At 42.8% G+C, this 25,593-nt stretch overlaps 2 protein-coding genes across 2 annotated transcripts in view; one reads left to right on the top strand and one right to left on the bottom strand.

Moving 5' to 3' along the window:
- The window catches only part of LOC104636483 (guanine nucleotide-binding protein G(q) subunit alpha), a 135,499-nt gene extending 114,965 nt beyond the window's left edge, over positions 1 to 20,534 (bottom strand). The window contains exons 1-2 of the mRNA XM_075740896.1: positions 20,402 to 20,534; positions 19,746 to 19,890 (exon numbers count right to left, since the gene is read on the bottom strand). Coding sequence (XP_075597011.1) covers positions 19,746 to 19,881 — 136 coding nt within the window. The 5' untranslated portion in view covers positions 19,882 to 19,890; positions 20,402 to 20,534. The remainder of the gene's footprint in view (positions 1 to 19,745; positions 19,891 to 20,401) is intronic.
- Positions 19,945 to 23,015, top strand: LOC142599575 (uncharacterized). The gene is made up of 2 exons (XM_075740900.1): positions 19,945 to 20,598; positions 21,292 to 23,015. Exons 1-2 carry the CDS (start codon positions 20,163 to 20,165, stop codon positions 21,465 to 21,467), a joined length of 612 nt encoding a protein of 203 aa, XP_075597015.1. The 5' UTR covers positions 19,945 to 20,162; the 3' UTR covers positions 21,468 to 23,015.
- The last annotated feature ends 2,578 nt before the right edge of the window (positions 23,016 to 25,593 follow it).

The raw sequence follows: 25,593 nt of genomic DNA, 5'->3' as shown, positions 1-25,593 counted from the left end.
GTATCTTCCATCCATGTACTAGAAAGAAGGAAGCATCATCAGATAAAGGGAACAAAACCAGATCACGTTCTCACCCTTGATTGAAAGGTTGTCTCAGCTTCCGATCCTGCCAGTTCTGCCTATTTACATACACACTTACCTTATTCCGCCTGGGCTTCTAAATCAGGTCAATGGGCAACTAAGTTAGGCACTGAAGTGCTCGCCAGCAGAGGACCTAGTTCTCTCCAGGAATCCTGCAATCTCTCCAAACACATTCTTTACTTACACAGTGTGGCATGATGGGGATGAACATATGCAGTCAGGTATGCAAGCTTGCTGAGAGCTGCAGTGTGAGAAAGGAATATCTGAAGAAGCTAGATGTACTGCAAATAAATTATTGAATTTCAGTACCTTTAAACAGACATTTAGAGGGAAGAGTGACAGGATCTTTGATATACACATTCAAAAATATTAGTCAAAAGTACTTCCAAATACCAGTATGACTGCAGTTTAGGCCAAATGTAACAGCACATTCAAATACGTCTCACAGTAAGGTTTTTCAGAACAAATGAACTACTGGCACCACCAAAAATATCAGTATCTGACTCCATGCAACAAAAAAGAAAAGAAACTTCTATAAATAGTCTCTTTTTATGGAATTCTAACAAGATGATGTTCCCAGGATATTTAAATGTGAAGCTTAGTTCAGACATTTGGTGGAGTATTGAATAAGACATGACAATCTTACTACTCCTAGGCAAGCATTTCCAGTCCAATGTAAACTAAAACCTGCCTCTTTGGTAGCTTTGGTAACTCAGGCTCTTATCCATCTCAGTCTATAAACTGGGTGACGCACTAGAGGGAGAACAGCATCATCTATGAAAGTAACATCTCCTGCCTTTCTCCTTCCCCTACTTGAAAATTGAGTTTCAGTATGACACTTTTCCAAACAGAAAAGCTACTGTGTGAATGTAAGATAATGATCCACAAAGTCCTCAGTTGAAGGCAAACTCCTTATCATTTAGAAACAGAATCATGCAGCAGGATCCAAACTGTAATGATTATGTTAAGTGGATCACAGAAAAATACCAAAGTTGGTGAGATGCAGTCATTCCCTGGTAATTCACGGCATCAAAAGCACTACAAAGTACATGGGACAAAACCAACTGAACAAACCCTAGCTCAGCCTGAATCATCATTTTGTTTGATAAATCATGGTGAGTGTGAATTCATTAACTGCTCCAAGAATAAAACCTGGTGTCATTTCCAGCATTCTTCTGAAATGTTTGTAGAACTATAATTACAATGAGATTACTGGAAAGAGAAGGCGGCTCACGATACTTACTGTTACAGAGATATCATTAGCTTAAGAAGAAAAGGAAGTACTCCTAGGTGACATTTATGTCACAACATAGAATTGCAATAATCTGCATTATCACAAAAACAATATACCTTGCTTGCTGATGGACTTAAAGAGCTGCCTGAAATTCAGAGCAAGATTACTGTGAAAGCAATGAACTTTGGAATTTGCATTATCAATTGGTTGAGGAGGTCTTCTGCTTCAAAAAGACTTGGAAGGGAATCTCTCCCCACATCCCTCCCAGTGAAAAGGGATTTATTAGTAAGGCAATTGAGTCAGAAAGAGGAATAGCAGGAAAGTAAAACATTCATTTATAACTGCAAACCTAAATATAAAAATTCATTTCTAGACTTCCCCTCATTACAGTCTTCTTAATGAAGGAAACCTGAGATATTCCAAGTACTTCATCACAGAGCAAGACACACAGGAAAACTAACAGGCTCACTATACTGGCCTGCAGGTAGAATGCACACCAAAAGCTCTAAGATTTTCTCCAGTTCTGTTCCATAACATGGAAGGGCTTTTGCTTGTTTTGCCTTTTTTTGTGGGGTTGTTTGTTGTTGTTGCTTTTTGTTGTTGTTGTGTTGTGGGTTTTTTTTTTAAACATACCTTATTCTGTGTGGGGAGGGGTAAGACTGAATACAGATCTTTGTAGGAAGCAAAGGCCTTATCACAATTAAAGCAGGCTACTAAGAAAGGATAGACAAAAAATTAATCCAGCATTCAAAAGGCTTTTGCTTTCCTTTCATCAATTGGTTTTCACAAAGAAAGGAAAGAAAATAGTATAGCCCCAAACATCTGATTCAACTAATAGCCGTTAGTGGGATCATCTAAGGAGATCCTGGGAAACAACTTGCCATCATTTGCTTTTTCAGGGCAAGATGCAAAGAAATTCTACAGGTTGAGGGCTCAGAAGACTACTGAAAAATAATATTAAAAAAAACCCCAAACAAAACAAACCACCAAAAACCCCACACAGGACTATGAAAAACAGAAAAAGCAGAAGTTCATTTTTAGAAAATAACAGCAAAGAGCCAAGCATGACTAGCTGATGGGTCTCAATTGCTGAAGTCCAGCCCTCCTCAAGGATTTCACTGCCTAGTTACCACAGGAAGACTGAGCAGCAGTTCTACATTAAAAGAGATCTACTGATGGGCCAAGGTTCCCATTCCAGTGCAGCCTGACAAATGTCCCATCTCTCCCAAATTGAGCTGCATGAGATGTTTTACAGTAAGACTAGACCAATACTTTCATTCTTCCCTGTAGCACAGCAAACACAGACAGAGCTATGGTGTGCGTCACAGCCTCACACTTGACTCTCCCAGACATCACAGTCATCAACGGACACCAAAGCAGCAGAAACTTTAGCGTACTGGAGATGGGATATTGGAGACATGGTGCACCCCACCAGTCAGCTATAGGGTACAGGCTTCCATTCAAACATTAGCTAGGAGGGCAGGTTCCTAAAGGAAGCAATAAAGCAGTGGCAATAGGATTACCTGTTGCTCTGCACCTGAACCTGTATCCCTCCTCACCATCCCCACAAGTCCTCTAAGACAAACCACCAGCCACACTAGCAGGCATCCGCTTACTCCAGAGTGAAGTCCTGCCAGCTTTGGTCTCTCCCAGGAGGCAAGGCAGGAGCCAGCTGCTCTGACACTCCAGCACTTGGCCTGAGCATGGCAGGGCTATAGACCAGCAGTGTGTGCACTTCTTCCTTACCCCCTACCTTTTCACCTGACCTCCGGGTAACCTTGACTGAACAGACTGGCTGTTTTAAAAAGCTATTTGTATGTATTTTAGAATACACATATTTGGTGTACAGTACCATTGTAGAAAGCCATCAGTCTTTCACATCTCTTTCTTTCATGGATGTACACAGATTTAACCGGCACCTTTGCGAATATTATTCTGGCTTTGCAGCACACTTCGGTAGTGATGACTGTTGAGAGGGGAGGGGAAGAGAGTATGTTTTCCTTCTGTCACTTTTTTTATCTATAAATAATTTGTCTTGTCAAACAGAATTTGTTGGCGCTAGACAGGGCATCTTAAGCACATGGCAAAACAACGGAGTTTGTATCCACACCCAGGTGTCACACACACTCCACAACCTCTCTGGGCAGCCTGTTTCAGTGCTCTGTCACCCCCAAAGTGAAGAAGTTTTTCCTCATTTTCAGATGGAACTTCCTGTGTTCTAGTTTGTGGCCATTGCCCCTTGCCCTGTCACTCAGCACCACTGAGAAGAGTCTGGCCCCATCCTCTTGACATGCACCCTTTAGATATTCATAAGCATTGATAAGATGCCCTCTCAGTCTTCTCCAGACTAAACAGACCCAGCTCTCTCAGCCTCTCCTCATATGAGATATGCTCCAGTCCCCTAATCATCCTTGCAGGCCTCTGCTGGACTCTGTCCAGGAGTTCTCTATCTTTCTTGAACTGGGGAGCCCAGAACTGGACACAATATTCCAGATGTGTCCTCAACAGGGCAGAGTACAGGGGGAGGATAACCTCCCTTGACCTGTTGGCCATGCTCTTCTTATCCCTTATCAGTATGTTTTGGTACTGGTCTGGGCTTAAGCGCACAGCTAGCATCATGCACCTATTTCACATATGGTGTCAGAGTATTGACGGAGTGCACGTATCCAAGTTGGAGGGTTTCAATCCTGCTGTGTCTACTCAGTTTATAATGATTTGCCAAATCCCTGAAACCACAACTGCCCTACTTTGCATAATGAAGCTGACATTGCTGGGGTACTGACACTGGGATTGGGTCTGGAGGCCCCTTAGACTACAATCAATCGCTTGAAGCTACAGCCTGCCTCAGTCCTGTAGATGTTCAGATATCAGCTGAAAGACAGCCCTATACTACCCAACACAGCCCACAACGCAAGGTAACAAGCTACCCCGCTGTCATCCCCACCAGACAGACTTAAGCAGCAAAGGCTGCTACTCCCTGAGAAGCATGCTGGCACACTGCTACTGGAACACCTCTGAACTGCAGAACTAAGGTTTTCACTGATTTTCCCTCAGGTACCAGTCACAGTGGTCCAGGAGCGTCTACAAAACAATTCTTTGTATGCCCATAAGCAACTGGTAAGTGAGTGGCAGCACAGTGAAACGTGAATCCCATGAGATTCACCTCACACTAAGAAAAGGTCTGGGCAAACTGGTGACACAGTGGATCTATGTCTGCAAGATGCTGCTGTAGCACAATCACTGTATTTCACAGAACGGTTGAGGTTGGAAGGGACCTCTGGAGGTCAACTGGTCCAACACCCTGCTCAAGCAGAGCCACCTACAATAAGCTGCCCAGGACTGTCTAGATGGCTTTGTAGTATCTCTTAAGAATGGAGACTCCACAACCTCTCTGGGCAACCTATGCCAGTGTTCGGTCACTGTCACAGTGAAAAGTGTTTCCCGATGTTCAGAAGGAATCTCCCGTGCTTCAGCTTGTGCCCACTGCCTCTGGTCCTGTCACTGGGCACCAATGAAAAGAGCCTGGCTCTGTCCTCTTTGGACCCTTCCATCAAGTATTTATATAAATCGACAAGTTCCCTCCCTGAGCCTTCTCTTCTCCAGGCTGAACATTCCCAGCTCTCAGCCCTTCCTCATAGTAGATATATTCAAGTCACTTCATCAGCTTAGGCACTTTTTGCTGGACTCTCTCCAGAAGTGCCATGTGCCCCTCTTGTACTGGGAAGCCTAACCTCAAACTCACTGCCCACCAGGCAGAATGAGAAGAGGTCTAAGTGCTCTACTAGATGAAGAAACTTTTTTCCAGGGTGTACAGGAATTCAGGCCGCATCTGTGTCAGTACAGAGTCAAGTCCTGACCATGCTTCAGCTGTGGTAGTACACATCTGAAAATTATGCAAAAACCTGATGGTCTCTACAGTTACGTAAGACAATGCAGTTGCACAAGTAGTAGTCCCACGGGCCTCAAATCCTCATCTTAGGAAGATTAAGTCTGTCCATCAAAGTCTGAAACCTAGATGATGCTAAGTGGGAGACGGTATCCTGTAAGCATCCCAGACTCTTCCAACTGCAGTTAAGTCCTGGAACATCCACTTCCTCCTTGATAACAAGGAGCACTCAGCTTCTAAGGATAGACCCAGCCTCGCTGCAGAAGATGCAGAACTCCTTACCACAGGCCTCTAAAGCCAGTGTTTCTCAAGGTGCAACCTGAAGCTGTTTTCATATTTCACAGAAGTGCTAAGCAGCTGCTGCCAGCATTCACCAAGCACTGAGCCTTACACAAAAGCACTGGCGTATAGTCATACAGTGCTCATAAGGTGGGTGAGCCATGACCACGGTGCATGCAGTATGCAGAAGCCTGCAGGTACCTTGAGGCAGAGGGACAGACAGCTGTAATAGCTGTTCTGCTAGAGTGCACTCTATTCAGATGCAAGCAAGTACCTTCAAATAGATCAAGGGGCTTGCTCAAATGCATTTAACAGGAATAATGACAGCAAAGTTGTACATGGGCCTAAAGTATGCTCCATGAGACAAATTACTCTGAATCCTGCAAATTTTAAATACCTAAACACCCCACATTTATTATCCTGACACCCAGTTTGAACATTTCTGGTCCATACCAGAAGAAAACAGAACCACCTAGAGGTGAACTCCTGGACAGATAAAGAATACAAGACAGGGTTTCACTCTGGGCACTAGTCACTGGATTTTTGAGGAAGAGGGAGTTGCACAGTTTAGACAATTTTCATTGTTAGAAAAGGAGGGGAAAACACTCAGAAAGGCAGGCTGGCCTTTCAGAGAGAGGTCACAGTATCATTGGACTATTGAAAGTGAAGAAATGGTGGTGGTGGGGAGTGCATTTATTTAGCAGAAAAATCAAAACAAGATTAAAATTAAATAGTCTAATTAAATAAATATTAAACTGTCTGTATAAATGTTCTAGATGTCTAGGTGATAAACCCAAAGAATTGCTCAGGAGGTATAACTGATGCAAAGATTTACACAAGTGAAGGTTCAGTGATTAGCTTTTTTTATATTTCAGAATTGGCTTGCAGCCACTGATCTTTAAGATTTTTGGTTTAAATTCTAAGAGAAAAATTGACACAAAAGCTGGTGCCGTGGCAGATGACTAAGGCACAGCCAACATGAAAGACAACTGAGTGGGGGTCATCCTTCTGTATAATCTCCCAGGACCATGTAACTGATGCGAAAGGTCTCAAGCAAATTACCTTTGTATTTCTGCAAGTTTACAAATTGTGATTTCTAAACCAGAAAAGCACCACACAGAAATACTTCTTAAGAAAAAGAACATGTGGCAGAACTACAGTCAAAAGTAACTGCAGGAGCATGTGATTACAACTCAATACCATTTGCTATGTGTAAACAAAAGAAGTTCAACACCAGTAGTAGAGATATGTTTAGGTACGCCGTGTTTTATGAGAGCTACTTCATCAAAAGCTGACAGAATTACAAGTGTAAATAACTGGATTTAGATTTAAAACAAGAACAACTGGGATTAATTTCAGAACATTTTATGAAATAGCCTAGACAGCCTCAATTCTACAAAACAAGGAAAAATGAAAAGTAAGAAAAGCAGCCTGCATAGGAGGGGAAGTAAAAGGAGAAAATTATAACAGCTAAGCCAAAATTTTGGGAAATTTCACAAATTGTTAATAGAGCCAAATGAAGAACCCCAGGGCTCCACATGAGACCTCACTTTTCTTTTTTCTTAAAAAAAAAAAAAAAAATCATCACACACAAACCCACATTGGTCCCTCATCAAACCACTGTGGTAGAACACTTAAGATTCATTAACATGAAAAAACCATACATAATTTGCAAATATTTCTGTTTTGGTTTTAGGGAAACACAGACCACATCTGCAATGTTAGTGAAAGAGTTTCCACTGTAGCAGCCACTGAAGATAAACGTTACAGAGGCTTCACTAAGGTTAGAACACTGCCACTCAGCAGGTCCAGATACCTCTTACCAAAGAGTTCTAGAAGGACTGGCTAGGAAGTCACTCTACCTTGTAACTCTTGAAATACCACCCCCCAAAACCCCAAAGAATGGAAAAGGGGTGAGGGAAAGAGTGCATACCAAGAACTATGCAGTTACAACATTTCAGATGGTTTGCTGTACAAAGTCAGTGGTTTTGAGGAACTAGGCATCTGCTAAGCAACTGATCTGGTGGCATACAACAAACATAGCATGCATTCAATAACAGTTGTTTAAACAGTAAGTATTAAATTACATAGTCCTCAACAGACAGCTGTCTTCCAAACAGGATCCCAGTGATATTAAGATGGGGGTAAGAAACTGAAATATCTTCACCCATGAGATAGAATAAAAACATAGAATTATTACAGAGAGTACTTGTAGGTGACAAAAGCTGTGGAGTAGTAAATTAAGAAGAGGATATGATGCTGAAAAGTAATTAGAATAACCTGCAAACGAGAAACAGGCAAAGACTGTGCATCTGAATACTGTTAAATGTAAGCTTGTCAAACAATGAATGAACCAACCCTGAAAAGCAATTATTTAGATGACTGTTTGAGTTACAGCAGATAGTCATCTAAACACTAATAGTTTAATGCCATGGCTCAGAAGGCTGTTGCATTCCTTGAACACACCTCAGAGGTATACCAACTAGCAGAAGAGAAATTTCACTCCTGTATTTGTAATAAAAAGCATATACACATCACTTTTCAATTCTCATTGTCTGTACTTCAAAAATTATGTTGAAGACTTGGAAAGGAGTAGGAAGACAGTTACGAGAATGATTCAAGGATTAGAAAATCCATGCTACAGTTAGGATTGAACTATCCAGACTGAGTCACAAACGGGACATTGGAGTATTTTCTTTTTGTCCTTCAAATTGTTAATAAATGTAATATTCAAGAAGATGATGCATTTAAACCATGAGTAGCATAGTAATTTTATTTCTTATACTTCATCTAATGTCAGAAAATAAATTCCATAATAAACTAACAGGTTATCAGACAGGTTGCTGCTGTTTTGTGGAACAGCTGTGTATTTGGGTTCAAAAAACACCTCAACTCCAAAAACGAGACCAGCCTGAGAGCTATTGAGCACAGTGATATATACAATTAATGTGACTGTACCCAAACAACAGTCTAGATTGGTAGGCTGAAATGTTGTTTTAAAAAAAACAAATATACTAAATCAACACATAAACTTGCTTATGGCTCTGTTCTGACCACTTCCCAGAGTTTGGGCTCTCTGTGCACATAAAAAAAAAACTTGCAAAGAAATGGGAAAGTATTAGAGAATTGTGTGTCACTATGCTGAAGTAGCTTGGTATCACGTAAACAAGACAAGTAAAACACAGAGACACAGAAGGTGATGACTTGTTTCTCCAGCTATGGATTATTCCAGAAAATATTGTCCTTGGAGATATAAACAACCAAAATATAAAGCAAAGGCATTATAAAGTACTGTCATGGTGATTTTTTTCCTTTTTTTAAGCCATTCTAGCATAAGAATGTGCCCTAACAGCTTGACAAGTCATATATACACTAACGTTGCATGATTACCAATAAAAAGAACACCTTATTTTGCCTTTTTGAGCAAAAGACATATATATTCTGCTGTTTTACTGGTTTTATATTATTTAATGGGAAAACTCCACAGACAAAAAAAAGCAATGTAAAAATTTAAATACTATGCCCCTCACTTTACTACATGAAATTGTGGACCAAAGAAGTCTGTAAATCAAAGGATTCAGCCAACGTATTTTCTGAGAACAACCCAATGAAAACTCCACCAACAAAACGAACATGCTTGTAAATTTTTTAAAAAAGATACAGGCACAAGAATGCCATAACCCAGAGAAGGCTTGTGTCAGAAATTTCTTCAAGGGAAACAACTGAAAGACATACATAGTGACTTTACTGTTCTATGTCAGGGGTTTGCATTTGTCATTAGGAGTACAGCCACAATTAACCTATTAGCAAATTCTGTTCATGTTGTTTATCTGGTTTTGGTTCAAAGGCTAGAATCCTTAAAGATTATCTTAAGTCTAGTTCTTAACCCTAACTAGATTTAATAATTAATAGTAGTGTATTACTCTTGTACAGCTAAACACAGAGCAAAACCACAGTGAATCAGAATTCATTATTATCATGTCTTGCAGATAAGAAGCAAGAATGAATGCAGTTAAGTAAATAAACCCCAACAGAAAAAAGTATTCTGGGCAAATAATGTTTCTAGATTCCTATGATCGCAGATGGTATTAAGACCCAAGCTTAAATGATCACAATCCAAGCCATCTTTAAAAGTAAAATATTACTGATGTTAACATCAGAATTAGATCAAACATGCGATTAGTCAATTTACTCAAATTCAGTAATTCCAATGGATCTTAGTCCTGTTTATAGAAAATACTCAATTTTACATTTTGATGAAAGCAAATTTACTCCTAAATTGTTTGTTTTGCCCTTCTATGATATCAGCTGCTAAACCAGGAGAAACTGTCATCTAAGTGAAATCAATCTTTTCATGGATCAGAGCAAATGTTTATCTCCTTTTTATTTACTATTTCAACACTTAGATAAACAGAGACCATGAAGAAACTGTACCAACAAAAAATATCTCATGCTATTACTACTCAACAGTCTCTTCTCACCAAGAAGAACAAAAGTATGTTCAGGTGCATTTTCAGAGGAAATAAATAAAAATAAGGTGGTGTTCCATCGAGCAATCAGCTTGGGAAGAGGTATAACATCTTTAATTCCAGGAAATTACTTTTTACCAAAGAACTCTAATCATAGAATAACAGAATAGTTTGGGTTGGAAGGGATCTTCAAAGATCATCTAGTTGCCCCCAGGCAGGGACATCTTTCACTAGACCAGGTTGCCCAAAGCCCCAACCTGGCCTTGAACACTTCCAGGGAGGAGCCATCCACAGGTTCTCTGGGCAACCTGTTCCAGTGTCCCACCACCCTCGCAGTGAAAAATTTCTCTCTTACACCCAATCTAAATCTACCCTTTTCAGTTTAAAATCATTGCCTCTTGTCCTATCACTACAGGCCCTGGTAAAAAGTCTCTCCTGTCTTTCTTATACGCCCCTTTTAGGTACTGAAGGCTGCTATAATATCTCCCCGGAGCCTTCTGTTCTCTATGCTGAACAATCCCAACTCTCTCAGCCTGTCTTCCCAGGAGAGGTGCTCCAGCCTTCTGGTCATCACTGTGACCTTCCTCTGGACTCACCAGCAACTCCATGGCTTTCTTGTACTGGGGTCCCCAGAGCCAGAAGCAGTACTCCATGTGGAGTCTCACAAGAGCGGAGCAGCAGGGCAGAATCACGTCCCTCAACCTGCTGGTCACACTTCTTTTGATGCAGCCCAGGATATGACTGTTTTCTGAGCTACAATTGCACATTGCCGGCTCATGTCCAATTTTTCATCCACCAGTACCCCCGAGTCCTCCACAGGGCTGCTCTCAATCCATTCATCCTGCAGTCTGTATTGATGCTGGAGACTGCCCCAACCCAGGGGCAATGCACCCAGGACCTTGCACTTCACCTTGCTGGACGTCATGAAGTTCACATAGACCCACTCCTCAAGCCTGTCAAGGTCCCTCTGGATGGCATCCCTTCCCTCAAGCATACCAACTGCACTACTCAGCTCAGTGCCACCTGGAAATCTGCTGAGGTTGCAAATCAATACCACCATCATGTCATAATGAATATATTAACAGCACGATCCCTTGAGGGACACTACTCTTACTTGTTTCCATTGGACATTGAGCCATTGACAATAATTCTTTGGATGCAGCCGTCAAGCCAATTCCTTATCCACCTAACAGTCCATCTATCAAACCCATATCTCTCCAGTTTAGCAGTAAGAATGTTGTGGAGGTACATATCAAAGGCCTTACAGAAGCCTAGATAGATGACATCCGTAGCTCTTCCTTTGTCCACTGTCCACAGTTACTCCATCATAGAAGGTCACTAGATTAGTCAGGCACAATTTATCTTTAGTGAAGCCATGCTGGCTGTCACTAATCACCTGCCTGTTTTCCATAGGCTTCAATGTATCTTCCAAAAGGATCTGTTCCGTGATCCTAAGGCTAAAGCTAAGTTGTAGCCTGAGTTTTGGCTTGAGTTTTAGTGTTGCCAAAGATGCTTCCCCATCTTGAAGGATTAAAAAAAGTTTCACAGATCAGAAATGTTTCGCATGGGGGATTTACATTACATCTTTCTGGCATGACGTCCAACACCTATAACTTCCCAGATGACAGCCCCCCACAAAAAATCACTTAAAAGGAGACTTCATGGATTAGGGCAGTGGTAGTGAGATAAAGGGACTTTGATCTCTAAGTATCTTTTTCAATAATGGGCCATGCCAGCAGTGTTCAAAAGTCAGTCAGACAGCTGCTTGGTGGCCTGCACTCTGAGATAAGCTACCGATCTCATCATTGTTAATGATGACAAGGTGGATACATCATAACCACCCTAAATAAAAACTGTTAGCCTCAGGATAGGAGAGGTTAAATTGGCATGAAGACTATCACCCTTTTAAAAGTACTTCTAAGTGTCATGTTCCATCAACATACAAACATGAAATGAAAGGGAGCAAAATAGAATTTAACCAGAGATATTTAAATATGTGTAAGACCATGTGTTTTATTATTTGGGCTTTTTTCCTCAGAACGATACAGTATCTTGGTTTCTAGGCTACTATTATTTCCTTTTTACCAATAAACAAAAAAAGTAGAAGTGAGAAGTATGTTAAGAATCATTATTTTCTCTCCTGGAAGATCAACTGAGTTAAAGCAAATTATGCTTGTAACAAAGGAGTATTTTTTGTGTTTTGTTGTTGTTTGTTTTTTTTTTAAATTGTTCCTTTTGCAAATCACTTTTGAAAGGTTTTCCACTGTCAACATAAGTGTTGATTTCAACACCATCTAGACAACACACTCCAAAAGGGCAAACATCAAATCATTCAAGTACCTGGATAGCTATTTAAGAACCTGTTGAAGATACATGAAGTTTTCAGCATTAAAATTTCCATTGCTTTTACTGCTCTGGACTATGAGACAAAGTGGCACATATAGCACTTAGTAAATCCAGTATGAGTAAAATAAATATTCCATACTCAATCCTCAGTCTCCCAAGCCTGATCAGCACCTAAAAGCACAAGGAATGATGGCATCTTTCCCAACTTTTATGCGTTTGAGTTTTTCTGGCCTTCTAAGTTACCAGTTGCTGCTACAGAAACATTCTGTTTGACTTTCTGGCTGACTATTTACCCAGAAACGTGGGCTGCAATAGCTTTCGGCATTCTTTTCCAACATTCTCTAATATGAGCAAGATAATTAACTTTAAAATTCAATACTAAAGAGTTAAAAACTCTCCTGAAGGGTTTATAGAACAAGGATAGAAAAGCAACTTTCCTTAACTTACATAAATGTTCTCACACGGTACAAGGATTCTTGCCAAAGATTGTCTTGTTTCTTTTGAGTTTGCAGCTGGTAGAGCAATGAACTAGCCAAGGATCAAGACGCAGTGTGCTAGCAGCCAGTAAGCATATAGCTCAGGTACAATGACAGACATACTAGCAAGAGTAGGCAGTAATGTATGTTCTGTGCCATAAGAACAAATATTGTGAAATGTAAAATATTTTTACCTAATAGAGAATTGCAAAACATACCTATGATGTATTTATAAACTGAGGTACTAGATAATGAAACTAAGATCAAGAACAGGATTTCTTTTGGTTGATTTCATGGCTATATCTTAACTAAACTGGTAATTTCTAAACTCTCAATTCCTATTTACTGAAACAATCTGTAATAGGTTGTGTTTCCATCACATCCAATTACACCAACTTCCCACAGTATAGTAAGCCTGAGCTCCTACCTTGGATTTAACTTGAAGGTGGCTAACCCCTTCCAGAAAAACCTTCTGATCCATGTTTGGTGAGACTTACCAAGATTAGAGCTGTATTTTCAGTTAACTTGCAAAGAGTTAAGGACCTAACTGCATTGATCTCTTCAGAGGGGAAAAGATTTTAGGAGTGGAAAAAAGGAATGTAACATATTTTAAATGCTGCTGCCCTTTCCACAATTTCCCTTGGGGAAAAACAAATCTTCCTTCAACAAACTTTGGGACTCAACCTCAGCTATCAAAAGTATTTTGACAAGGGCCACCATGGCATTCTCAAAATGAAGAAGGATAGATAATCAATGAGGACTGGATCTTGGCTAAACATTTAATCCGTCTCTTTGCTCTGAGACAAAACCAGACCCTAGACCAAGTTGTCTAGTCCCATTCCTAACAGATGCTTCTTCCACATACACAGCAGGTCAACCTAACCTTCCAACAACATAGCTCCAAGATGAAGGTGTCGATACACAGCTCAGCTGTGCTAAGGCACCAGTGATTCAGTCTCTAACTTCTCAATTTACTGAATCAGTAGGCGCTTCCACTTTCAGAAACTTTCTGACATTCTGTTGCTTTATGCAAGCTATACACATAATGCACACTACCTCCTCTTCAGAGGACGAACTGAACCACCATGGTGGAGCTTGCCTAAATTATTCATATCAGTCTGCTGGATGATTCTGCCTGAATGGATTGACAAAGGAAGGATCTTGTTTGGTAGGTTTTACTTTTGTTTCTGGAACAGCCACACTACCTTCTTCAACGCAGAATGAAATCAACAACAGCACTTTCCTGCTGGCAACTGCACCCGCACAGGGGTTCTGGGATAAAGCTACAGTACTGTTAAACACTAAGCATAGTGTGCAAATTAACTAGTTTAATTATTCCATGTCATTTGCCCTTTGAAAACCCACAAAGGACAGAAATCTGTAGATAATCACCCTTCAGTTTAGTCTCTGTATCAACATGACTTATTGGGGGACAATGTGCTTTCAGAACATTTAAGATTTAATCTTTAATTTAGCTTGAAAAAGTGTTTGGGCTGTTCCTGGAACTCCCCCAGTAACTTTCAAAACTTTTAACTTCTGAAACTGTGGTATCTCTTAGACTTGTGCCCTCCAGTGTTAATGCACCTAACTTCTTTGCACAGAGCTAACAATACCTAAAGCCTGCTGCATGCTTCCTTCTTTGATGCTAAGAACATCATATATATGGCTTCCTAGTATTTCCTACATTCTAATTCTTCCTTGGTTTTGTACTGCTTTCCTGCTCTTCGTTCTTGCCAGTCAGATGTTTTATAATTAAATAATAGGTGAATGCTGAAAAACTTCCATAATTTTACTAATAACAGCTGTTCATACATAGTAGCATTCAAGTGCAAGAACAGATTTTTCCTCAGTCTTATACCATTCAACAGGGTAAGAAAAAATGCTCAGTGTTTAAAGTATTCTATTACTGCAACAAAACTGATTACTATTACTCACACACCTTCCTGGGATTAATTTTACAGAGATTGTCATATTATTTCAAAATAAATGCTTTCTCCTGTGAAATTGCCGTTACACATCAACAAAAATAATTTGAAGCATCTAAAAAAATATTATTTCTTAACTTTGCAGCATATACTCAAATGTCTATTCTGAGACATTCCTCTGCTCAGCACATACTTCTCTGTCCTGCACTAATTCAATATTGTTCACCAATGTAAGATACAAATTTGGGGTCACTTGGCTCTTTGACATATGAATAAAATTAAATTAGTCAGAATTCTTTGACTATCCAGTCCCTCAGCTAGTTCCTATGAACATCAGTGAGCGTAACTAACTTCTTCAGAAGTAAAGCCAGAACAGCAACATACCCATTCTTTTAATGGCTGCAAACTAAGTATCTCCTCCCGATGCATTAAAAATAAGTGTTCTCCATATATGTTCTTCATATGTTATCACACTGATGTCTAGATGATGATTTGGGTTTTCCTCAAAAAAGTTTATTCTTATATAGACATACATGTCCATATATAAAATTTATAGATGTGTTTTGCACCTTGAAATTTTATTTCCTCAGAAATTGCTTCTGCTAAATAAGAGATATTTACCAATCTAGTTACAACACGTATCAAGATGTACTTAAACTATGTGTTCATTTTACAGTTGTAAATATGTACTGTGTACCTAAAATTATTTGAAAGTGTTCAGTGTGAGTAGGTCAGACTGACACAAATACAAGTTATAGGAAAAATAAGGAAGCTTGCTTGTTTCTCTAGCTGAAGAAAAAGTTATATAAACCCAGTGTACTCCATTGTTGGCTTAATAGACCCACTTTCTCTTCAACTTATCTACAGAAAGTCTAAGTCTTTGCTAATTCACCGAGTTCTGCATGTAAATCTTTAATTCAGCCAACACAGGTATAAGAAAATAAATGCATATATATCCTGCATGCTCTCTGGATATTCACCTTGTGTTCAAAAGCATCTTTCCACATAGGACTGGTTACCATTCATGCTAATTCAAACGGCTTATCTTCTACCTGTTTCCTTTGGTAAAACAGAGGATAAAAGGACACTCCTATCAGGTAACTCTCTTCACTGACACATCTGCTATCTCAAACATAAGAAACACCAACCTCTAAAAAAACCCAAAAAACACGTTTTGCACATGACACGATACCAATAAACATGCCACAAAGTAGCAAACACTGTCACACACCTGATACTGCCAGATTATTTTCTTAGATACTCAAGGCATTTCCCAATGAGAAAATAGTGTATAATACAAATATATAGAGCGTACAGACAGAGGACGTCCAGGATTGAAGGTTTATGGCTACAACCTATCACGCGGGTCCAAGTGCTGCTTTCTGAAACCATGAAAAATTTCTGTGGACAACAGGCATAATAATATACATAAGAACTAGAGCATGTGGCTCTTACTACTTAACAATAAATATGTACATACATGCTTAAAATACAAGCATGTCAAATACTGTACATTTTGTTTGGCATATACCAATATAAAATATTAAACCACCTTTTTTTCCAATTATAGAAATAATGTGTTTTTACAGCTAACAGCAAACAATGAATCGATATTAACAACTGTAAGCTCAGGAGAACAATCACAAGGTTTTACAAAGTGTTCAGCAGTAATGAAATCCAGAAGAATTTGGAGAATACACAAGATTAAAACCAAATTCAGTGGAAGACTGAGTTTGTTCCAAAGTGCCTTAAACATTACAGCCAAGTTGTGCTAGCAGAACTACTACTATGTCTTTGTAATATGCTTCAGTACTTATTTCTGAATTCTGGCTTTTCAGAATTACAATAGAAAAAAAATACTTTTTCCTGTTCTAATATGTTCCAAAAATTAAGCAATGATGTACAATAAAGTACAATAAAGTGGTATTTTAATGTTTAATCACAGAGGGGGTTTGTTTTTAAACTAACATTTTAAAATAATCTTAGCATGCAGTAAAAGTTTTATGGAAAACTTAGCATTTTAAACTCTTTGATCCCATGAAAAGTAAAAAACAGAGATTGTCATTAATACTCAAAAAGGGTGTACCAAGCACTGTGTGTGTGTGCATGCACATGTGTCACACACTAACAGCTAGGAGGAAATTAGCTCACTTTGCAAGGAAGCACTGTATCTTCCATGGGTTAAGGGAGGAAAAAACCGCTTCTCTTCTGATCCAAAAATGTTACTTTTTCCTTTATATTTGCTACATATGTGCATTTGTATGTATAATTTTTAAACAAGTATTAGAAAACAATCTGGCATAGATACTCTTACTTGTGCCTTAAAGCCCTTTTCAGTTCATAACACCTTTCACTTTCCACTTGGAACAAGTCTGAAGAACATGGCATCGTCAATTAATATGGCTCAGCTTAAACTGTGCTTAGTGGTCTCCTTATGAGTCAATGGATATGCCTCAGTCCCACATTCACAAGCCTTTAACCCACTTAAGACTTTTAAGTCCCATAATACTTCACAAAGTAGGACTGAGAAGTTGGCACTTCTGAGAGGAAGAAAAAAAAAAGAAAAAAACAAACCCAAGGAAAATCACATTTACATAAAATAAACTCGAGCAACACTAGAAATTTGAGTTTTCAGGTGGAAAGACACATAACAGAACAGTAAAAGTCTATTTCATTAAAAACAAAAGGATGACTTTCAGCAATTTCATGTGGTTTTCATGCTCCCAGCCTCACCATTTTTAATGACTACTTTTCTATTCTAAAATGGTTTTTATCTATCTCATAACTATGTGAATGACCCACACAAACAACATAAACTTAATAACCGAGCAACTGCCTATGCTAGGGAAGCAGTGAGATACCTAAAAGAAACCCATGAATAAAAAGGTTTTCCTCAAACTTTGGTTTTAAATTGAAACTTGAATCTCTACCTAATCCCACAACTCCAACAGTGGTTCACCACTATACTGCATTTTACAAGATGAGATCATTAAGCGTTAATCCAAACAGCTACACATGCACACACTTTCAGTCAAATATATGAGAGGTTGACACAGAAGAAGACCAAAAATGTGTACACAGTAACAATTTCTGTACTGATTTCATTACCCAAGTATATAGATATGCAGTTACGTATAAGCAGCCAAACCCCTCTTGTCTCTAATACATCATGCTTACACCTTCACAAGAAGTGTTAGAACTCTTCATTTGTACTGATGCAGACAAATGCAAAAATCTTTCACAGAGGCACTAATGAGAGTTTTCCGTAATGCTTTCTATGGCTCGGCTTCTCCTCTGTCCTCCCTCCAGTCACTGCATCGTGTTTTGCCCAAAGTGATGCCACAATTGGACCCCAATCTACCACCACCTACCCCTACACTTCACGTTAGTGGTGGGATGACCTTGTGAAGCAGTACTGACTGCAGAAACAGATCTCTAACTTCCTCCTCCAGGTAATATATATTGGGCTTATTCAGTAAGTTTCATACATTTTTGAAAACTTGGGAGAAGCCTCTTGCATTACTGCAAGAAAAAAAAAAAAATCAGGAAAATACAGAAACAATTTGGATCTGAGTAACAAGTCAAATATGCCAACTGCCTCTCCTGAAGCAAATGTATATCATTAAGTAATTATATTTAAACATCCATAAAATTCAGGCAGCTATCTATCCCCTATTTTATCTTTGTGAATCTTGAAACAGTCACAACATGCATTCCCATCAACCAACAATCAGGCCAAAGTGAGACAGAATGCTATTACTTGGAGTGCTGAATCTGTCTCCACCAGTCCTTTCCCCCACCAGCTAAGGATCCCAACACCTTTCTCCATATACAGAAGACAAGCTGCAGGAAATAGCATATTCATATGGAAGCACTAAAATGTATTCTGACTTATCCTTTCAACTCTCCTTACCTCACTGAATAGGCAGTTTACTCCCCCAGTATAAATCACTACTTTCATATACATGACCCAAGACAAAAATCTTCAGCATAAACATCCCGCGTCCACTTGGACGCTCATCCCCACTCATCCTCACACCAGACAGTGGTGCAGACATATTTCAAGGCCTGCAAGTCCCAGGCAGAAGCCTTATTACCACGGGAGCTGCACTACAAAGTGGAGCACACTGGATACGGACAGATGTATTTTAATTCAAAAGGCTTATTTTCACACCAGCCAAATTTCTATTAGATAAACATTGCCTCTGCATGCTTGCAGCTTCAAAATAACAACCTGTTTTAATTAAAGAGAAACAATACAATAGATTTTTATTTCCTGACCAGTGGGTGGATTCCAAAGGTATTAAAGATCCTGTCATCCTCCTGCATACTTCAGGTTACTCCTCAGCTTTGCATACACCTCTGGGGCTGTACGGTTCCCTTTTCTTTCTAAAAACTGGTCTACAATCTGAGCAAAAACCCCTTATCCCAGTTTACCCCATTAAATTTAAAAAAAAAAAAAAAATCACAATAAAAAATGCAACCAGTGAGCCAACGACCTTCCCGAGGCTCACAGAACAATGCAGATATTAAACCCACCACCATCGATCTGCACAGTAACTCCCCCCTCGAATCCCTTCGTTAATCCGCTTCCTTGCCATCGCTCTCCTACACACACCGCCGCCGGTATTTGTGTGTGTGTCCCCCTCCACCGCACGCCCTCACTCACCCGCCATCCTTCCCCTCTCCATTTTGGAAGGCTGTTCGCCCTCCTCACCAAGCCCACCCGCAGGAACCGCAGCCGTTCGCCCCGCTGCCGGCGATGCCCGCACCCGGGCACACACGCCCCGCCGCGGCGGGGGCACGGCCGGCGGCTTCCCGAGACGGAGGCAGCGAATACCCGGGGGCAGCCCAGCCGGCCCCGCCGCCGCCCCGGCCCCGCCGCCGGCTTCCTCGGCCCCGCCGTATAACGCGCCGGTCGGAGGGAGCCCGGGGCGGCGGCGATGCCCGGGCTGCAGCCCCGGCGGCACCTGGGGCATGCGTGCCGGCGGCGGCCCGAGGCGAAGCGGCCGGGCCGAGCCGAGCCAGGCGGCTGGAGCCCACACTCACCCAGCAGCAGCAGCTTCAGCTCCCGGCGGGCGTCTCGCTTGTCCCGGCGCAGCTGCCGCTCGATCTCGTCGTTGATCCGCCGGGCTTCCTTGGCTTCCTCGCTCAGGCAGCACGCCATGATGGACTCCAGAGTCATTCTTCCTAACTGGTTCAGACACAACCCCCACCCCCCCTAAAATCTCACGCGCGCACACACCCCGCACTCGCACACACGCACCCCGCCGCCGCCGCACCGGCCCCAGGGGGCACAGGCGCTCTCTGCCCGGGAGCCCCCGCCGGGCGCCGCAGGGCAAGTGCGGGCAGCTGCCTCGATGCCACAGAGGGGTGAGGAGAAAGAGGCAGGGCCGCTGGCGGCGCGGATCCCCGCTCCTTGCTGCTGACAACTCCTCCTCTCCTTTAAATCATGCACCAAACAACATGGAAACATCCACCGCGGAGGAAGCAGCGCTATCCAGCCGATCCGAACCGCTCGCAACCGCCGCCCCTCGCCTTACTGCTCCCCTTCCCTCGCCGCCGCCCGCAGCCAACGCGATTCCCGAGCGTCCCAGGCGGACGACACCCCCACCGCGCTCCGACGCGACCACCCCACCCCCTGTGGAAATGCTAATACCCGCTAATCCCTCCCCCGCTCCGCACACACATTTCCCTGTCGCTACCCGTGCCCTGGAGCGGGACCGCAGCTCCTGCGGGGTGGGCGAGACTGCCGCTGCCTGGCGACCTCGGCGAGCGCCCAGCGGGAAGAGTGTCCTCACGGCCGACCCTCCTTCTCGGCGCGGCGGCGGGGCGGCCGCTCGCCCCTCTGACGGGGAGAGCCGATGCCGGAGAGCTGCCGCGGATCGCCCCTGCTCTGCCAGTAAGGACGGGAGAGGAGGCGGGTGGTGAAGAGCCGCCGCGAAGGAAGAGTAGGCAGGCAGGCAAGCAGGGGCCGGGCGAGCCCGGCTTTTCAATGGTTCGGCTCCGCGGGCGTGGTGAGGCAGAAATATGGCGGACCGTCTCGCCCGCCGCCTCTCCCACTCTCCCCCCGCGCCGCCCGCACGCCGGGGCGAGCGGCCGGGGGAGCCGGGCCCCCTCGGGATGCCGCCCCCCGCCCCCAGCCGGGCGCGGCGCCCCAAGACCGCCCCCGCCCGCCCTGCGGCGGTGGCGGAGGGTAGGGGAGGGGAGGCGAGGCGGGGGGAGAGACAGGGCTGTTTCTCACACCAAATGGCCGCGAGGAACGCAGTCTGCTCCGGTTCGTCCTGCAGGGCAGAGCTTTCCCTAGCGCCAGGCGTTGTGTTTGCTTTCGCTTCCTTTGTTTTCAGTCGGGGACGCACATTTTCATTCCGTGCCCGTCCTAGAAGAGATGGCTCGGGTTGGCAAGGACGGGGAGGGAGGGGGGGTGTAAATGTGACAACTGACAGGAGAGCAGGGAAAGGGAGGGGAGAAAGTGCCTTCTCCACCTTCGGCCGCAATAGAAACGCAAAGCGGGACACGGGTACACCACCCGGCACTAGTAAGTTTTTATGCCCGTGGTCCTGACCCCATGCCTGGGTGGTTCTGTCGTATGCAGGGGAAGGCAAAGACGTTTGCCATCAGAGCAGTGGGACACTTCCCCGCCTCGCCGAAAGGTTAGTCCGCTGCTGTAAGCTGTGTTCTGCCAACGCTGGTAACTGCCGCCCCTTGCCCCAGCCCCGGCCTCGCTCACCTTCTGTGCCAGTCAGGCTGTCCCGACCGAGCCCCCAGTAGCTGCCAGCGTGATGGCACAGAACTGGACGGGACCTATCGATGCATCTTGTAGTTTTCGCGAATTCATAACTCCTTCCAAAATTCCCACACCTGCCCTTCGTTTGCCCACCTCCACAATAAACTGTTTGTATCTGGGAATGTTGCAAAATCTGCTGGGAAACTCGTACCGGCCTATGAAGCGGGTAGAGGGGTGCACCGCTCTCTTCTAGCTTCGAGTGTGATGTGCTTTCCAGCACCTCTTGACATCGGTTTCGTGTGCTCTTTCTTAAAACTCCTCACATGTACAGACAATATGAATTAAGTAGAGTCTGCCATAGGGTGCAAGACTAGGAGGGAATTGAACAATGAGAATAAAATAATCAGGAAAATAATACAGTCAATTTTTAGACTGTGAGAATTTTTTTCATTACTTTATAAAATGCATTATTTCCATGTAGATCTATATAGCATTTTTATGTATAATGTATAAAACCAGTCAACAGAACTTGGAATATTTTTTAATTACATTTTTTTATTTCAGTAAATTAATACATGAGTTTTAGTTAAAATTGTGTGATCCAAGTTATTGCTAAAAAAACATATTTCAGTCAAACCATCTTCTCTATTTTAAAACCTATATGTATGTAGGTAAATCTATGTATGTATCTATATTTTTGTCACAGATTAATGCATTAATATAAAAGTCAATAAAGATTTCTAAAGATTGAATGACAGAGATAGCTTATATAAAAATTATGTTTAAAAAAAAAAAAAAGTAATGGAGGGAAAGAACTTCTCCCATGAAGTTAATTCTCAACATACTGGAGTTTTCTTCTCATAGCTGTGGCCTGAAAGGGTGAAGATGGGTGCATGGTACAGCTCACAAGAGATACGTGATGAATATGTAACTGTTTTGTGCCTAGAACACTACACAGAGTTCAAGACTGCAGCAACCGTCTTCTGGCATCATGTCTAAAGAAGGGGTATGAATGGGTTGATGAATTTGCAACCTTTGGGTGAACTCTATCAAAATCCCCCTACAAATTCAATAGAACCAAAGCGCTTCTATTGAAAACTACACACCTCAGACAATATTGTAACATTTCCCAGGCTGACTCAACTTTCTTAACCAACTCTTTTATATGCTTAGTGTAGAAGGCGTGAACACAGTGTGTACCTCAAATGCAGAACTGTCATTTAATTTTGCATTTTTAACGAGAAAAGACACCCCAGGGACTGTAAATTTAATCTGTATGTACCACTCCCATTGACATCATTGGATTTTAAATCTCCACTGAATAAATACCTTCAGATTTTTAATGGATGAACCATCTAGTCTTGAATCTGGCATCAGCAGATAGCCATTACGCGCTGTTTTACCCACTTGCTTTGTGACTTAGTGGAAGTCAGAAGAACCCCCATTATGGACAATTACATGATAAAAAAACTACAAGGAAATTTCTTTCCAGCCCTCATCTCCATAATGGTTGGCTTTTGTTTTGAAACATGAAACATCCTTTATAAATATTTTATCCTAATAAGAACTATCAGTAAATGACAGACACCATTATTGCCCATACAGATAGTTATTATCCATAGATTCTATCCATACTGTTACCTAATCCTGGACAGATACTTCCTGATAAGCCTCCCCTGTAGCATTAATAATCTCATATTCCTCTATCCAAGTAGTCTCCAGTGCATGGCTCATAGCAACCCGTTGCCTGTGAGATGTTTTAATGTTGCTTACAGCCACAGGAAATGGAAAGTTAAAAGTGAGACTGACAGAGGGAGCAAAGTATGATATTAAATGCCCTGCATCTTCTGTATTCCTCAGAAGCCAGCAAAGATTGGGAAACCACCACACTGTTTTATCATCTCCGTATCATTCTTTACACTAGCCTATCCCAGTTTTTAATTTCTTCCTTCCATATGCATGAAGATATTTATCATCACTCTCCTCTGTCTCTTCTGCTTGGTTTTCTGTGATGTTTTGACAGATTCCAAACAGTATCTGAACTTGGTACTCACATGACAGCGAAACAGCAGATCATGTATAGCAACATCGCAGGATTGTCGTAGTTAGTCAGCATCCCATCTTAAGCAATGGAATATCTTGCAAGTGCTTTTTGATTGCCATTGTGTGTTAGGAAGATGTTTTCACAGTGCTATGTGCAAGTACATCTCAGTCTTGTTTGCGAGTGCTTACAGTTAGAGGCCATCAGTATGTCTGAGTAGTGCAAATTGTCCTTCCAGTATGCCATCCTAATCAGGCTTTTGATTGGTTTATTTTTTAGAACAACAAAGACATTGTATCTGCTGGTTCTCTACTGTTGAATGAATAACATCCAGTATTGCAATTTCCTTCAATTGATACAGTTTGTTCCACTATGTCTTGTTTTGACAAATCACCTTCTGAAAGTTTCCCACTGTTACATATTTCAAAGTAAAAGGTTTCTGCCAGGGTCCTAAGGTACAGACTAATGACTAGGGAAGGGTTAAAACCCCTATGTGTTCATTTCATTTATGTGAAATTTAAAAAAAAAATACTTCCTTCTAACTATTCATGTATCGAAGTTCTTATTGATGGCTGATTTCTGAAAAAGTGCAATAATTGTTCAATATTCTTTTGTTCTTCACATGCTCTCTTGATTCTACTAATTTTTTCTATCAACTTCAGGAGGGATGGCCTGTAGAGAAGTGCGGTATATGTAGCATCACTGCCATACACAGCATATACATTACAGCATAATGTAGCACACTATCAAAAGCCTCCAAACTGTTTCATGTTTTTCTATGTGGTCTTAAGTACCACATACTAATTTTTCTTTATGAATTGTCTTTATTGACACCTAAGCTTACAAAATTCCAGTGAGAACTCTCAATTATAACCCCTGCTGCAGCCTCAGTTGGTGATGGCGCAACATCCTATCCCATCCCGGCAACGCGAGGCTGAAAGCAAAACGAGGAAGAGGAGAAGCGATGGGGAAGGCCTTGCTTGCCAGGCACGGACTCGCCTGTGGCGTACGGAGCTGGGCTCCGCGCACCACGGCTGCACCCCGCGCACCGTTACGGCCATACGGAGCGTACCGAAGAACGCCTGCGCCTGTACGTATGCGTGCCTGCCCGTCCGTAAAACTAACGGAGGAGGTCGGTTCTCGAGCAATGTTTCCGCCCCCCCCCCCCCCCCCCCCCAACGCCCACCGCTCGCACGCAGCGACACGGCCACCCCTGCGGCAAGACCAGGCGCGCCCCGTGCCCCGGCCGCCCCTCGCGGGGGCGGGGGGAGGGGGCTCGCGCCCGCTCAGCGGCGCGGCGGCGGTGCCCCCTGCCGGACGGCGCTGCCCGTTTCCTGCTCCTTCGAGCTCCGGAGCGGAAATGGTGGTTTTTGTTTTTTTTTTTTTTTTTTTTCCCCTCATTCGGGGACCGTGGTGATGTCAGTTTCGCTGCGCTGCGGCGCCGCTGCGGGCAGCGGCATCTCTGGGGCTCTGCGGCCCCGACCGCAGCGCTGGGTCTGCCCCGCCGCAAAACGGGGCGCGCCGACGTGCCGCCTTCCCGTGCCACACGGCCGCTTCCAGAAACCACTCTTCGGGGATGAGAGAAAATTCTCCGTAAAATAACACCTGCTGGCCTGCTGCTTCTCTCCAGATGTCGGTGCTGACGAGGGGTACGTTGAGGTCGGGGCTGGACGAAGGCTTGTCCGGAGCTTATTCTTCCTCCGGCTGGAGAGGGCGGACAGAGACTGAGGAGGTGGGAAGGTGCCACGGCAGCTGCAGGGACAAGAGTGACAGAGCGGCCCCCTGCCAGGCGCTGCGGCGAGATGGCTCCTCACAGCAGCACGCTTTGTTGGTGAGGTGGCTGCTGTGGGCAGCAGGCCCTGCGGGTGATGGCCACCGTGGGCAGCAGGACCTGGTGCTGACAGTGCAGGCAAGTGGGACAGAAGAGGCAAAGGGAGACTTCTGCCCTCCATCACCCTGCAGTTCCCTCTCCCGCGCTGCACCATATCGCCCTCTATCCTCTTTTCTGTCAGCCGTGGGCCTCACTGGCTGAGTTAACTCCTTAAATCTGCATGGAACTCTTCCTATTTTATTGTTTGTTTTGTTGTTTTGTTTTGTTTTGTTTTGTTTTTTTTCCTTAGTTTGCTGTT

This window comes from Balearica regulorum, chromosome Z (assembly GCF_011004875.1).
Source record: "Balearica regulorum gibbericeps isolate bBalReg1 chromosome Z, bBalReg1.pri, whole genome shotgun sequence".
NCBI classification, from domain to species: Eukaryota; Metazoa; Chordata; class Aves; order Gruiformes; family Gruidae; genus Balearica; species Balearica regulorum.
This window is presented reverse-complemented; position numbering and strand designations above follow the sequence as displayed.

Bases quoted from the DNA above. Each gene is read 5' to 3' on its own strand.
- LOC142599575 (XM_075740900.1), top strand. From the start codon at position 20,163: ATGGAAACATCCACCGCGGAGGAAGCAGCGCTATCCAGCCGATCCGAA. The intron at 20,599-21,291 runs GTAAGGACGGGA...TGTCGTATGCAG, and splicing joins GGATCGCCCCTGCTCTGCCA to GGGAAGGCAAAGACGTTTGC.